The 16133-nt window shown below is 47.5% G+C and overlaps 2 protein-coding genes across 2 annotated transcripts in view; both read left to right on the top strand.

The window, feature by feature from the left end:
- The window catches only part of LOC101947894 (myelin protein zero-like protein 1), a 58729-nt gene that overhangs the window by 18878 nt on the left and 23718 nt on the right, over window positions 1–16133 (top strand). The window lies entirely within an intron of this gene.
- Window positions 72–11457, top strand: LOC122173388 (myelin protein zero-like protein 1). The gene is made up of 4 exons (XM_065556096.1): window positions 72–78; window positions 1214–1373; window positions 6403–6617; window positions 6949–11457. The coding sequence occupies exons 1-4, from the start codon at window positions 72–74 to the stop codon at window positions 6969–6971; spliced, it is 405 nt and encodes a 134-aa protein (XP_065412168.1). The 3' UTR covers window positions 6972–11457.

The raw sequence follows: 16133 nt of genomic DNA, 5'->3' as shown, positions 1-16133 counted from the left end.
GACTCCTGCTGAAGTGAACCAGGGAATGGTAACATTATGCCTTATAGAATTAGGTCAGAGGCGGGCAAGCTATGGCCCGTGAGACCATCCTTCCTGGCCCTTGAGCTCCCAGCAGGGGAGGCTAGCCCCCGGCCCCTCCCCTTGTGCCCTCCTCCCCCGCAGCCTCAGCTCGCTGTGCCGCCAGCTCTGTGGGCGGTGGGGCTCTGTGCTCCTGCCGGGCATCACAGTTGCCTGGCTGGCTCCATCTGGGGGTGCGGCTGTCAGATATGTTGCTCTGAGCAGTATGGAAAGGGAGTGGTGGGGCTGGATAAGGGACAGAGGGTCCGGGGGGGCGATCAGGGCACCCGGAGCAGGGGGTGGTTGGATAGGCGCGGAAGTCCCAGGGGGCCTGGCAGGGGTGTGAATAGGGGTCAGGGCAGTCAGGGGACAGGGAACAGGGGAGGTTGGATAGGGGTTGGGGTCCCGGAGGGGGAGTTGGATGGGGTATTCCGTGAGGAGGCGGTCAGGGGACAACGAGCAGGGGGTGGGATGGGTACAGGGGTTCTGCATGGGGCAGTCGGGGGTTGGGGATGGAGGCAAGGGCCAGGCTGTTTGGGGAGGCACAGCCTTCCCTACCCAGCCCTCCATACAGTTTTGGAACCCTGATCTGGCCCTCAGGCCAAAAAGTTTGCCCACCCTGAATTAGGTGGTGCACTTAGCCAAAAGGTTAGTGTGTGGGTTTCCGCCCTTCCCCGCCCCCCGCTTCATCATGAGTGGAGTTGAATTTGATATTTTGTTCCAGTTGCAGCAGAGATTCAGAGTGTGGTGGGGAGGAGAGAGATGTGAATGAAGCAGGAAACGGATTAGCAGCAGGCCCAGAACCTTGCTCAATGTTAACTTCTCAAAAACTGCCAGTGGAAGTTGGAGCAATAAATACAAGGGAGTTTCGTACTATAACGTTGTCTCCCACCAGCTACACTACAGGAAGCAGCTGTTGGCATGGAACACTCCATAGCAAACACCACAAGAAAGGGGAAGCAGGATCCAGCTGATGTGTTCATGCTATAAACTTGATGTGATATCTGCACAACCCATCGCCATAGGAGTGGTGCTGCCTTCTTGGTTCTCTTGTGTAGTTCTTGAGGTGGTGCCAGTTCATCATTGTTCTTTGCTGGTCCTTGAAGACAGCTCTTGACTTTCATTCTTCCTTTTCCTCTTCCCCACCCCCAAACAGTCAGAGTATCAGCAGTTGAGGTGAAGACACCAGAGGAGCTCTTTGTGGAGAATGGGACAGAAGCAAGACTTCCATGCCCATTTTCATCCTCCGAGGTGATCAGCAGCACAATGTCCGTCTCCTGGAGCTTCCAACCAGAGGGAGCAATGACTCCTATATCAGTAAGAGCCCTTTGTCTGGGTTGATCCTGCTGTTTGGGGCAGGGCTGGGAGGGGGAAATCTTGGGTATGTTTAAGAAAGATCTCGTTGTGGTCAGTTTTGTTTTTTCAGGTATGATTGTAGGGCAGGTCCCACTCCATGTTGCTGCTCCTTCACCCATCCTTCACATAAGCTTTTGTTTTTACCTTGGTATGAAATGTCACCAAGTGCTTGTACAAAGTGTCCATCCTGTGTTTAACATTGGTTCTCTTCTTGCCACCATGTAGCTTGGTTTGGAAAAGGCTCAGGTGGTGATATCTTCCGCAGATGGGTTAAGGTATGTTCAGGGCCGGCTCTAACTTTTTTGCTGCCCGATGCAGCAAAAAAAAGCGCCGCCCTGCCGAGCCCCCCCCCCCCCCCGCCGAGCGCCGCGCCGCCGGAACCCCCCCGCCGAATGCCGCGCCGCTGGAACCCCCTGCCCCGAGCGCTGCCCCCCGCGCCGCCCCCCCCGCTGAGCGCCACGCCGCCGGAGCACACCCCCCCCCCGCGGAATGCCACGCCGCACCACGCTAACCCCCCCCCGCCACCCCAAGATTGGCTGCCCCTTACCAGGTGCCACCCCAAACATGTGCTTGGTTGCCTAGTGCCTGGAGCTGGCCCTGGGTATGTTTATACTACAGCTGGGAATGAGCCTCCCAGCCTTGGTAGACTTGTGCTAGTGGGGCATGATCTAGCATACTAAAAGTACCTTTATGGACGTTGTGGCTCTGGCAGAGACTTGGGCGAGCCACCTGAACTGAAGCCTAAGCAGTCAGATGGGCTTGAGAGGGTGAGCCGCAACATCCACACAGCTATTTCTAGCACACTAGCTTGAACCCTGGAACTGAGAGTCTGTGTCTAGCTGGGCTAGGGGGCTTGCTCCCAGCTGCAGTGTAGACATACCCTTAGGCTTGGTCTACACCTCAAAATTTGATTGACCTAGATACGTAACTTGGTGCTGTGAAAAATTTCACTCCCTGTGTGACAATTAGGTCAACTTAATCCCCACTTGCATAGTGACAGGTTTCAGAGTGGTCGCCAGGTTCGTCTGAATCAGCAAAAACAATGAGGAGACCTTGTGGCACCTTAGAGACTAACAAATTTATTTGGGCATAAGCTTTCGTGGGCTATATCTCACTTCATCAGATGCACAGAGTAAAAGATACAGTAAGCAGTATAATATTACAGCACATACAAAGATGGGAGTTGCCTTACCGTGGGTGTTGGGGGTGGTCAGTGCTAACGAGGCCAATTCAATTAAGGTGGAAGTGGCCTAGTCTCAACAGTTGACAAGAAGGGGTGAATATCAAGAGAGGGAAAAGTACTGTTGTAGTGCTAACAAGGCCAATGCAATCAAGGTGGATGTCGCCCATTTCCGACAGTTGACAAGAAGGTGTGAGTATCAGCAGAGGGACAATTACTTTTTGTAATGACCCATCTACTCCCAGTCTTTATTCAGGCCTAATTTGATGGTGTCCAGTTTGCAAATTAATTCCAGTTCTGCAGTTTCTCGTCGAAGTCTGTTTTTGAAGTTTTTTTGTTGAAGAATTGCCACTTTTAAGTCTGTTATTGAGTGTCCAGGGAGATTGAAGTGCTGTCCAACTGGTTTTTGAATGTTACAATTCTTGATGTCTGATTTGTGTCCATTTATTCTTTTGCATAGAGACTGTCCGGTTTGGCCAAGGTACATGGCAGAGGGGCTTTGCTGGCACATGATGACACATATCACATTGGTAGATGTGCAGGTGAACGAGCCCTGGATGGTGTGGCTGATGTGGTTAGGTCCTATGATGGTGTCCCTTGAATAGATATGCGGACAGAGTTGGCAACGTGGTTTGTTGCAGGGATGGGTTCCTGGGTTAGTGTTTTTATTGTGTGGTGTGTAGTTGCTGGTGAGTATTTGCTTCAGGTTGAGGGTCTGTCTGTAAGCGAGGACTGGCCTGTCTCCCAAGATCTGTGAGAGTGAGGGATCATCCTTCAGGATAGGTTGTAGATCCTTGATGCGCTGGAGAGGTTTTAGTTAGGGGCTGTAGGTGACGGCTAGTGGCGTTCTGCTACTTTTCTTTCTTTATACTGCTTACTGTATTTTTCACTCCATGCATCTGATGAAGTGGATTTTAGCCCACGAAAGCTTATTTACAAATAAATTTGTTAGTCTCTAAGGTGCCACAAGGACTCCTCGTTGTTCATACCCACTGCAGTAGCAGGCAGGTCTAGCTACTGCCAGTTGAGGGGTGGATTTACTACAGTGACAGAAAAAGCCCTTCAGTCATTGTAGCAAGTGCCTGTGATACAGTGGCCTCACTGTAGTGTGCTGCTGTAGCACTTGTAGTGTATACATACTCTAAATTTTTAGAGTGCCTCAAAAAGGTGCACAGTTAGGTAACAAGGAAAGTCAGAGCAGGGAGGAAGCGCTGGAGCAGTGTGGAGGAGTGCACTGGGTTTGGAAGGGTACAAAGTGAGGGCCATGTCCCTGTGTCATCTTTTGCGCCTTGGAGCTGTGCACTGGGCCAGCACATCCTGGACAGCAAACCTTATTGATGTAAAGAATTCAGGCACAAAACATGAAAACCCAGTTTGACTAGAGCTTTGAAGAACTGGGTTTCCTAAAGAGGCATTTGATCATCCCTCAACAAATAAGGGATAGACGTGGTCTGGAATGGGGAACAGAGAATGAGCATGTGCAATGCATGGGGTAGGGACTGCATCACCACTCTCCTGCCTCCATCTGGTACGTGCACTCTTCACAGTCTCACCATCTCCCCTCCTCCTCATAGCGTCTGCGAGCTTACCAGGGGTGTGGAGTGCAAGGGTGCGGGTGAATCAGCTTGGGGATGTGTTTGCATTTGAAGCAGTGTATGTGGGAGTGCCTAGGGGGCTTGGAGCCTAGGTTTGTGGGGGTGGTCGGCAATGGATGTGATGGAGGGAATGTTGGAAGCTTTGGAGCAGAGTCAGAGCAGTGGTGGGAGGAGGGGGGCAATGTGAGGGGTGTTGGAGCAGTGCAGGGAAAGGAGGGGTCAGCTGTACAGTGGGGGATGTTGGTCAGCTTCATCTGCCACCCCAAATTCCCCTACGTACATGCTCTCCTGTCTTCCCCCACAGACTCCATGCTAGTTCCTCCACTGTTCCTGCCTCTTCTTTCTAGCTCCTCAACATGCAGGTGCTATGCTGACACCTGCCACTTCATGATGAGATGGCCTGTGCTGGAGAAGCAGAACTGGAGATGATGCCGGGGCAGTGAAATGACATGCATGCAGCCAGTGCATTTTGTGATAATCTTGCCCAGGACCAGAAGCAGTAGAAGGGGGATGCTGAGCTATGCTAGATGCGAATGTTGAAAAATTATTAATAAAAAAAAAAATTCCCCCAACTGGAGTAACACAGTTAAAGTTTCCCGTGATGTCTTGTGCCCTTCCAGAATGTGGAGCATGGCTAAGTTTAAACTTCTGAAAATCAAGAAATGAAGAGTTAGGTGTATACCATCCCCGCAGTGTAGTCTCAACTCTACTCTCCTTGAGCGATGCCTGAAAACACAGACTAGCCCTGTACCGGGCCTAACAGATGCTATAGAATACATGATCACTGCAGCGCTAAGTCTAACACCTTCTCTTTGCTACTGTAGACCTCTAATTTAGAGCAGGCATAGCATACAGGACTTGCTGATTCTACACAGATTACGCCAGACTTGCTACCACCCTTTGGCCTGAGGACTTTTTCAGAGATGGTGCCTTCACTACCTCTCACCAGGCCTTGGGGACTATAATCATGCATATTGCCAGAGTTCTGACAGGCCCCATGGCAAGACCCCTGTGCACCTCTGCTGGCACAAACTACAGAACTGAGTGCTGAAATGAGGTATGCTTGATCTCAGAAGATAGATGTTTTCCACCTGCTCAGCTACACCAAACACAGTGAATGCAGCCGGAGTGCTGGCAGAGAAATGCAGATTCAGATCTTGAGTACAGCACAAATAATGACACCTTTATGAAGTCTTTCATGTCTGCTAATGGCACCAACCGTACTGAACCATTCCCAGTTAGCTGCAGGGCATAGAACTAAGGTTGCATTGCAGGCGCAGTGTGCTACTTAACTTATTTCCTTGTTTTCGGAGAATTAAGTTTAATCAATCTCCAGGTTCTGGAAATGCATGGGCAACCTTAACTTAAAAACCTCCGTTTTTTAGACAATTAGTCGAAATTAAGTTGGCTACTTTGCACATATTTGTTCTTCAAACAGAAATATTAAAATATGATTTAACATCTCTGAATTATCTGTCTTCCATACATGAATAGTCAGAATTCATGTTACGCTAACAAAACCTGCCATCTTAAATTAACTCTTTAAAAAATGTAGGGAAGGAAACCCCTTCACCACCACACACTAGCCAATACCATTTCAGGCTTAGCTCCCTTCCTCTTCCTCCATCACATAGACAATGTTAATCTTTACATAGCTGAACATGCAAGTATTAAATACTCATCTTGCATTGTAGCAGCATCTAGATGCCTCAATCAGAATTGTGGCCTCACTGTGCTAGGTGATGTATGAACACGTTATTATGGTAAGGATTCTCTTAGGCAGTGGTTCACAACTTTTTCCAGTAAGGAAGCCCAGGGTCATTTCCCAACTACCTGGCAAGTGGAATCCCCCTCTTGTTTCAATACAAGAAGGGCACAGTGGTTGTGACCTGTGACACCTATGTGTGAACCCTTCTGTAGCATCGCAACACCCAGATTGAGACTCCTTGGCCTAAAAAAAAAAACTTTGCGGTGGGCTTGAAGGCTAAGTCATGGTATGGCTACTTGAATGTGTGATTAGTGGAGCAACAGCATGCGTGCTACAATCTGCAAAGCTAGAAGTAGCTGGCCTCTGGAGGAATTCCTACTCCTACCTCCTAATGTGGTATTGGAAAGGGCCCGGCAGATCTGGAGATACTATCTTAGTGAAGGAGGGGTGTAAGCTTTGCAATGTTCTGACGTGGATGTTCTTACATGCTCTCCTCCCTCGCTGCTGTTTTTCTATTACTCTCAAGGGAACGCGTACCCTGGGAAGGACACACCATTTAAGAACAGAATCAGTTGGGCTGGAGATCTTAACAAGAAAGATGCATCTGTCAGCATAGCAAATGTGCAGTTCCGGGACAACGGCACTTACTTCTGCCATGTCAAGAACCCACCTGACATACTTGTCAAGCCAGGAGAAATCCGACTTAGAGTTGTGCAGAGAGGTACCTCCCCTCACTAACTCTTCTTTTCTTTAGGTGCCATTCTGGGCCTGGGAGAGACTGTTGATTTTATCTCTAGTCTACAAAGCCCCCAGGGCCACTCTCAGGATTTGTTATCAAAGTTAATTTTTAAACACTGAAGATACCAGTCTTAACCAGCCACAGTATTCCCTAATCCTAATTTTTCGCATGCCCTAAAGTCTGCAAACAAATCCCATCTCTCTTGCATGACCGTCATAGTCAACAGGCTGCTGAAGGGATGAGGTGGGGTGTGGGCTGGTTGACATCATTCAGGGAAACTAACATTTTGTCTGTCTTTGTGTTGGTGAAATAGATGCTTGGTTCCATGCTGTTTAAATTTCAGATGATGGAAGTCACTCCTCTCCTAACAGGAACTAAACATGCAGGGATTTTGAAGGGGTCTAATGAAGACCTGTGGATTGTCTGTATGTTAAGGCTATTACCGGTCTGAGAGCACAGGACAGTAGAAATCATCAAACTGTTACAACTTCCTAAATAGTTATTACAAGAAACTGTGTCAAAAGTTTAACAGGTTTACAAATCATTTTCATCCAAAATGAAACACTCATCATTACAAACTGAGCTAATCTCTGTTTAGAGAAACATTATGCAGTAATATAATTAAATCTCTCAATTTAGCAGGGTGTTATATTACAGGTGACACAAAGGGGTTTTATGTATCTCTCTGAGCTACTCTAAGGCTTCCATGAACCCACTTCCCCCTTTCAGTTCAAACCACTTCCTAATGTGGGCTTGTGACTTTTGACATGTAAAATTGATGTGGGATGCAACTATTGAATTGATCCTGATGAAATCATGGAGTGAAATCCTTTATTTCATTAAATAAATTAAGGCTGGAAGAAGTCAAGAGTTAGCTTTGCTCTCTAGGTCACAGGAATAAGACAAACTTTGGTTGTGGGGAGTAATTGGAACAAATTGTGAAGTAGGATGGGTGTTTGTTTTCCAAAAGCTCATCACTACTTCCGGGATTCAGAATAATTTGTAATGCAAAGCGTTTGTCACAGTTCAAGGCAACTACATCTGTATTTCCCCCCTATGGTCCATCAAAAACATCCACTCTCAGGTTTTCTGGCTCCCTAGCTGTCACCTCGCTTGGGCGGAGACAGGCATCTCACTTCGTCTTGCTGACTAGGGTATTTCCGTGATGCACAGTTCCCTGCCTACACTGTGAATTCCCCAGCAAGTCAGACTGCCTCAGCAGGCCTGCTTTGCTTTTCTCCTCAGAGGCTGTAAACAGCTTAAGTGCCCACAGTTATAAGCTGTGACACAGCTTTTTGTAAGCAAGCTTATTTTTTCATAAGGTGAAAGCATTACAGAGAAAACATATAAAAACCTCCATGTATGCTAATAAGCTTACCAGAAATCACCCCAATGCTGACAAGGGCTCTGTAGGAGTCAGTCTTTCAAACCCCATCAACGGGTTTTTGTGGTTAAGTTTATAACTTAGCTCAGAACTACCACACACGTGAATCTGAGTCTCTCCTTATACAGGTTAGGCCTCTCAGCCTGTCTTCATGTAACAGGTGTTGAGCAGACTAAGGTCCCCTCCTCAGGGTGAAGTTTCAAAAGGCTGAGTTCTTGCATAACTGGAAGGGGTACATTTACATATACCTCCCCCTAGAAATGCAGTGAATTTTAAAAGTTCATTCTTGTCTGGCACATTGTTTCATATAGTTAGGCCCCTAGCAAATTCACGGTCCATTTTGGTCAATTTCACGGTCACAGGATTTCAAAAATCATAAATTTCATGATTTCAGATATTTAAATCTGAAATTTCACTGTATTTTTAACTGTAGGGGTCCTGACCCAAAAAGGAGTTGGGGGCAGGGGGGACCTCAAGGTTATTGTAGAGGGGTTACAGTACTGCTAAGCTTATTTCTGTGTTGCTGCTGGTGGTGGTGATGCCTTCAGAGCTGTACCATATAGTTCTGCCTGCGAGTGAGCATAATCTCCAAGGGGGTGTGGTTTAGAGACCAGCCTATTGTTGGTAAAGCATAGCCTATGAGAGTGCCAGATATTGGTGCCAAGTTCTACCTCCAGCAGTAGCAGTCCAAGTTCTTTCTTTGTGCCAAAGTTGCTGCATTCCTTGTTGGATTTTACAACATCCAGCTCAAGGGCCAGGCAGGATGGTCTCGTGGGCCATAGCTTGCCCACCTCTGACCTAATTCTATAAGGCATAATGTTACCATTCCCTGGTTCACTTCAGCAGGAGTCCTAAATAAATCATCAACAAAATACATATGAATTGTGTGACATACAACATTACCAAAGCTTTTAACTCCTACAGCATTTCAGGTGAAGGATCTGTTTTACAAGATTTCTTGTTACTGAGCCAGTGATAGATGTGCACAGCCAGTCATACAGACTGGAATCTTTGTCACCCCATCCTTCTCCTCACTTCCAAAAGAGTAAGCTTCAGAGTATTTTACAAACGGAGAAGTTGGTAACAGCGACTCTGGTGTGTGTTATTGCCATTAGATCCGAATTTAATCTGAGAGGAAGTTGGATCACCTCACACAACAGGGTTGGAAAACAGCCTATAAATGTCAGTTCTATTAAAGACAGAATATAATATTTTAAACTGAGGCAGCCTCCAGACACTTAGCTATAATGGCGATGAGTTGTGGTTTAAATACGGATAGTCAAAACAACGTGGGGCGGTAAGTCTGCTGCATGTATTCAGAGTGAAAGCGAGCCCTGAAGACTGTATATGGCTCAGAGTAAGTTCATCTTCTGTAGAAGTTAGTCTGTAGAGTGCTCTGGAAGTGCTAGTTATTTATTTTCCTACAGAACAACCTTGTTTAAGAGGCCAGGGAAGGCTGGGCATTACTGACTGCCTTGTCATCACAGCCATTGTATCAAACAGAACAACACAGAAACAGTGCTTTAAGGGAGGTGGATTTTCAACAAGAGGTTGTGTCAGAGCTTCCCTTCTCCCCTACATATAATCTAACTACAGGCCAAGAAATACTCCTTTCCTTGGGTCCCTGCTACCAAATGTTTATTCTGAACACACAAGAGATTTTCTGGCAATTCAGTGAAGTGAATACATAGCTGCCGTTCTGTAAGTAGATTTTTCTACTAATGGAGTGGATATTATGATAACAGAAAACAATCCATTGTTCCAAGTCCAAACCACAGAACAAATCTCCCTTTCAGGCAAAAAGTAAGCAAGAAGCCCTCAACATTTGTGTAGTAAGTAAAATCAGCACTGACATTGCTTGCCTGTATAGGGGACAGAGGATTCATTGCTACCAACAGGAAGGAGTAAGCACTGACCTGTTTATTCCAAGAAGCCACTGTTGTACATAAATAGCCCATGGAAGTGTGGTGAAGAAAAGCCTCATCTCCCTCTTTCAGCCCACACTTACTAAGTAGGAGTTTTACTATCAGAGGATCTGTTGTACACCTGGACATTAATAATCTTTCACTCCTGGAACAGAAGCCAGGTTTCCCAATTAGTTCATAATGGACTTTGTCTCCTCAGGTCCAAACTAAGATTCCTATTTGACCACATCACAAAGCCACCCCACAATGGATAGTTTATTCTCACTAGCCACAGACCCTGATGCTTTGATAGAACCGTGTTAAGGCCAGGAGGAGGTAGTAACCCCCTGAATTACATAAACAGCCAGCCGGCACTAGAGCATACAATACAGCATAGTCTCCAAAGTTGTAACCTCACTAAGAACAGAATCAGTTGGGCTGGAGACCTTAACAAGAAAGATGCATCTGTCAGCATAGCAAATGTGCAGTTCCGGGACAACGGCACTTACTTCTGCAATGTCAAGAACCCACCTGACATAGTTTTCATACCAGTAGAAATCCGACTTAGAGTTGTGCAGAGAGGTACCTCCCCTCACTAACTCTTCTTTTCTTTAGATGCCATTCTGGGCCTGGGAGAGACTTGATTTTATCTGTAGTCTCCAAAGCCCCAAGGGCCACTCACAGGATTTGTTATCAAAGTTAATTTTTAAACTCTGAAGATACCGGTCTTAACCAGTTTTTCTTACTCCATCAACACTGTGATGTTGCACTCTATAGGATTTTATAAAAATATGCTTATGAGTGTGAATATAATGTACCTGGAATATGCTTCATGCAAAAGGTCTCTTGTAAGGTATTATTACAAAGCTTATAATCTACTGAGTGTGGTCATCCTATTTGTATAAATGTATCACTCGTGTCTGAAACTAGAAATATGAAATATAACTCTGAGGGCCTATTGTAATTATGCAAAGTGTGGGCCATTAATGGCAGTTTGGAATCTTGATGGCTCCCATCAACCAGGACAACTGACTGTGGATGGCTCTGTTTGCTTGCAGGCCTTCCTGTGAGTCAGACTGGTAGAAATGAAGGCTTGGGGTCTCACAGCACATGAGATCATGTCACCTCGTACTGAAATCCATCTTAAACCTGGTGCTTTTCCATTTAGAAGGGGGACCCAGAGAGACAAAAGATTCCCGCCTTGTGCCAAAGCTATATAAGGCAGTGGAACAGAACAAAGGGGGCTGCAATCATGAAAAATCCCCTAGCTACCACCTGAGCTGGAACAAGGGCTGTACTAGGGGAAAGGATTGTGCCCAGACTAGGGAGGCGTCCAGTCTGTGATAGAAGCTTATTGAAACATCTCTGGGGGTGAGATTTTATCTGTATTCAGTTTTCTTTCTGTATTAGGCATAGAGTTGCGTGTTTTATTTTATTTTGCTAGGTAATTCACTTTGTTCTGTCTGTTATTACTTGGAACCACTTAAATCCTACTTTTTATATTTAATAAAATCACTTTTTAATTATTAATTAACCCAGAGTATGTATTAATACCTGCGGAGGGCAAACAGCTGTGCATAGGGTTACCATACATCCTGATTTTCCCGGACATGTCCAGCATTTTGGGGCTCAAATCCCTGTCCGGGGAGAAATCCCAAAAATCCGGACATGTCCGGGAAAATAAGGAGGGAGGGAGGGATGGCTGGGCGGTGCTTGGCAGGGTCCTCTGGGGCTGGGGCCAGCGGTGCTCGGCAGGAGCCGGGGGTGCGGGGCCGGGGCCGGCGCGGTGCCGGGCCGGGGTCCAGGCCGGGCCAGGAGCCGGGGTCACAGTGCCGGGCCCGGCGTGGTGCCGGGCCAGGAGCCAGGGTCGCGGGGCTGGGCCAGGCCGTGAGCCGGGGGGGCGGGGCCGGGCCGGGAGCCGGCGTCGCGGGGCCGGGCCGGGAGCTGGGGGCGCGGTGCTGGGCTGGGAGCCAGTGCCCCAGGGCCCGAGCCAAGCTGGGCGGGAGACGCCGGGGCCAGAGCCTCTTGGCCTAGGCCGGCCGCCAGAGGGAGCCGCTCAGCCAGGGGGGCTGGATTAGGCCGCGCTGCACCCCACCCCGCCCCAGCCTACCTGCTGCCTCCCTGTTTCAGGCTTCCCGCGAACATTTGATTCGCGGGAAGCAGGGGAGGGGGAGGAGCAGGGGGCGAAGCGTTCAGGGGAGCGGGCAGAGTTGGGGCGGGGCTGAGGGTGGGGAAGGGGCGGGGTTGGGGTGGGGCCGGGTCCCCATTGAGTGTCCTCCTTTTTAAAAACTAAAAGATGGTAACCCTAGCTGTGCATATCTCTCTCTGTGTTATAGAGGGCAAACAATTTATGAATTTACCCTGTATAAGCTTTATACAGGGTAAAACGGATTTATTTGGGGTTTGGACCCCATTGGGAGTTAGGCATCCGAGTGTTGGAGACAGGAACACTTCTGAAGCTGTTTTCAGTTAAGCCTGCAGTGTTTAGGGGCTGTGGATCAGACCTGGGTTGGGTTTGCAGCAGGCTAGCGTGTCTGACTCAAACCAGGCAGGGCACTGAAGTCCCAAGCTGGCAGGGAAAGCGGGCTCAGAGGTAGTCTCAACAGATCAGGTGGCAGTCCTCAAGGGGGTTTCTATGATCCAACCCATCACACACAGTATTCCCAAATCCTAATTTTTCGCATGCCCTAAAGTCTGCAAACAAATCCCATCTCTCTTGCATGACCATCATAGTCAACAGGCTGCTGAAGGGATGAGTTGGGATGTGGGCTGGGTGACATCATGCAGGGAAGCTAACATTTTGTCTGTCTTCATGTTGGTGAAATAGATGCTTGGTTCCATGCTGTTTAAATTTCAGATGATGGAAGTCACTCCTCTTCTAACAGGAACTAAACATGCAGGGATTTTGAAGGGTTCTAGTGAAGACTTGTGGATTGTCTGTATGTTAAGGCTATTACCGTTCTGAGAGCACAGGAAAGTAGAACTCATCAAACTGTTAAAACTTCCTAAATAGTTATTAGAAGAAACTGTGTCATGAATTTAACAGGTTTACAAATCATTTTCATCCAAAATGAAACACTAATCATTCTAAACTGAACTAATCTCTGTTTAGAGAAACATTATGAAGTAATATAATGAAATCTCTCAATTTAGCAGGGTGTTATATTACAAGTGACAAAAAGGGGTTTTATGTATCTCTCTGAGCTACTCTAAGGCCTGGTCTACACTACGAGTTTAGGTCGAATTTAGCAGCGTTAAATCGAATTAACCCTGCACCCGTCCACACAATGAAGCCATTTACTTCAACATAAAGGGCTCTTAAAATCTATTTCTGTACGCCTCCCCAACGAGGGGAGTAGCGCCGAAATAGACATTGCCGGTTCGAATTAGGGTTAGTGTGGATGCAATTCGACGGTATTGGCCTCCGGGAGCTATCCCACAGTGCACCATTGTGACCGCTCTGGACAGCAATCTGAACTCGGATACACTGGCCAGGTAGACAGGAAAAGCCCCGCGAACTTCTGAATTTCATTTCCTGTTTTCCCAGCGTGGAGAGCAAAGGTGACCTCGCAGAGCTCATCAGCACAGGTAACCATGCAGTCCAAGAATCGAAAAAGAGCACCAGCATGGACTGTAAGGGAGGTTGTCAAGGCTGCTTCCCCACTTTGAACTTTAGGGTACAGATGTGGGGGCCTGCATGAAAACTTCTAAGCTTAACTACCAGCTTAGATCTGGTCCACTGCCACCACTCTCGATGCTAATTCCCTTCCCTGGGTAGCCTTGAGAGACTCTTCACCAATTCCCTGGTGAATACAGAGCCAAACCCCTTGGATCTTAAAACACGGAGAAATTAACCATCCCCCCTCCTCCCTTCCACCAGCTCCTGGTGGATCAAGATCCAACCCCCTTGGATCTAAAAACAAGGAAAAATCAATCAGGTTCTTAAAAAGAAGGCTTTTAATTAAAGAAAAAGGTAAAAATCAAAAAAAAAAAAAAAGGTAAAAAAGCCTTAGGTTCAAAGTTACAGCAAACAGAGGTAAACACCCTAGTAAAAGGTACATTTACAAGTTGAGAAAACAAAGGTAAACTAACACTCCTTGCCTGGCTGTTTACTTACAAGTTTGAAATATGAGAGACTTGTTCAGAAAGATGTGAAGAGCCTGGATTGATGTCTGGTCCCTCTTAGTCCCAAGAACGAACAACCCCCAAACAAAGAGCACAAACAAAAGCCTTCCCCCCCCCCACAAGATTTGAAAGTATCTTGTCCCCTTATTGGTCCTTTGGGTCAGGTGTCAGCCAGGTTACCTGAGCTTCTTAACCCTTTACAGGTAAAAGGATTTTGGAGTCTCTGGCCAGGAGGGATTTTATAGTACTATACACAGGAGAGCTGTTACCCTTCCCTTTATAGTCATGACAGAGGTACTGGATCTGATCTCTGTATGGGGATAGGATTCCGTGCTAGCAGAACTACGTTCCAAAAGATGAAATGCCAAAACATTTGAAAAAATCTCCAAGGGCATGATGGAGAGAGGCCACAATAGGGACTCATATCAGTGCCGCGTGAAAGTTAAGGAGCTTAGACAAGCGTACCAGAAAACCAAAGAATCAAACGGAAGGTCCAGGGCAGAGCCGCAGACATGCCGCTTCTACACTGAGTTGCGTGCAATTCTAGGGGGGGCCGCCCGGACTACCCCACCCCTGGTCGTGGATTCCGAGGAGAGGGTACTCTCAGCCATGCCTGAGGATTTTGCGGACGGAGAAGATGAGGAGGACGAGCTTGTGGAGAGCACACAGCAGTCCGTTCTTCCCAACAGCCAGGATCTTTTTCTCTGCCTGACTGAAGTTCCCTCCCAAGGCGGTATCCCAGACAATGAAGCCATGGAAGGGACTTCTGGTGAGTGTACCCTTGTAAATGTAAAACATGGTTTAAAAGCAAGCGTTTTTTAATGTTTAATTTGCCCTGAGGACTTGGGATGCATTCTCGGCCAGTACAGCTATTGGAAAAGTCTGTTAACGTGTCTGGGGATGGAGCGGAAATCCTCCAGGGACATCTCCACGAAGCTCTCCTGGAGGTACTCCAAAAGCCTTTGCAGAAGGTTTCTGGGCAGTGCAGCCTTATTCCATCCTCCATGGTAGGACACTTTACCACGCCATGCTAGTAGCAAGTAATTTGGTATCATTGCATGACAAAGCCTGGCAGCGTATGGTCCCGGTGTTTACTGGCATTCAAGCAACATCCGTTCTTTATCTCGCTGTGTTATCCTCAGGAGAGTGATATCGTTCATGGTAACCTGGTTGAAATACCGGAATTTAATTAAGGGGACAGAGGTGGCCGTTCCTACTGGGCTGTTTGCCTGTGGCTGAAAAGAAATCCTTCCCTGCAGTTAGCCAGCCAGCCGGGGGGGGATTGGCGCTGAGCTTTTCGCGTTTGGCTAGCAGGGATCTTCCCTGATACCAGCCACGCGATGGGGGCAGGGGAAAATCAATCATCCCAGAGAATTGGATGGGGGAGAGGGGTTAGTTTGGTTTCTGCTGCTGCACGTTAACACGAAAACCGCAGCACTCAATGGGCTTTGCTTGGGAAAGGAGGACGCTGCTTTTATGAAGGTTGCAGAAGCCGAAAGATAATGGCTTACCATGGCCGCATTCAAATCGAATTCTGTTGCCCGGCCCTGCGTCTGTGATCTCTAACACCAAAGCCGCAGGCACTCAATATTAAGATGCAAAATGCGACCTTGTACCGAAATCACATGTGCTATGTAATGTGAATAGTGTTGTTCACCGTGAAAAAGTGTAAGCATTGTTCTGTAAAATGTATCTTTTAAAATACTTCTCTCCCTTTTTTCCCTCCCGCAACTGCAAATTTTTCAAGCCTCCCTCCTCCGTCCCAAAGGCTATCTCAGATAAGGCAGCGAAAAAAACGCACACGAGACGAAAGGTTCTCAGAGATCATGCAGTTGCCCAGCGATGAAAGAGCTCATCTGAATGAGTGGAAGGACACGGTATCAAAGTACAGGAAAGCTGCCAATGAATGTGAAGAGAGGAGGGACGAACGTGAAGAGAGGAGGGACGCTTGAGATGAGAGGTGGCGGCAGGAAGATCAGAGGAGGCAGGATGCAACGCTGGGGCTGCTGTGTGATCAAACGGAGGTGCTCCGGCATCTGGTGGAGCTTCAGGAACTGCAGCAGGGTCACAGAGTGCTGCTGCAGC

This window comes from Chrysemys picta, chromosome 1 (genome assembly GCF_011386835.1).
Source record: "Chrysemys picta bellii isolate R12L10 chromosome 1, ASM1138683v2, whole genome shotgun sequence".
Lineage (NCBI taxonomy): Eukaryota > Metazoa > Chordata > Testudines > Emydidae > Chrysemys > Chrysemys picta.
This window is presented reverse-complemented; position numbering and strand designations above follow the sequence as displayed.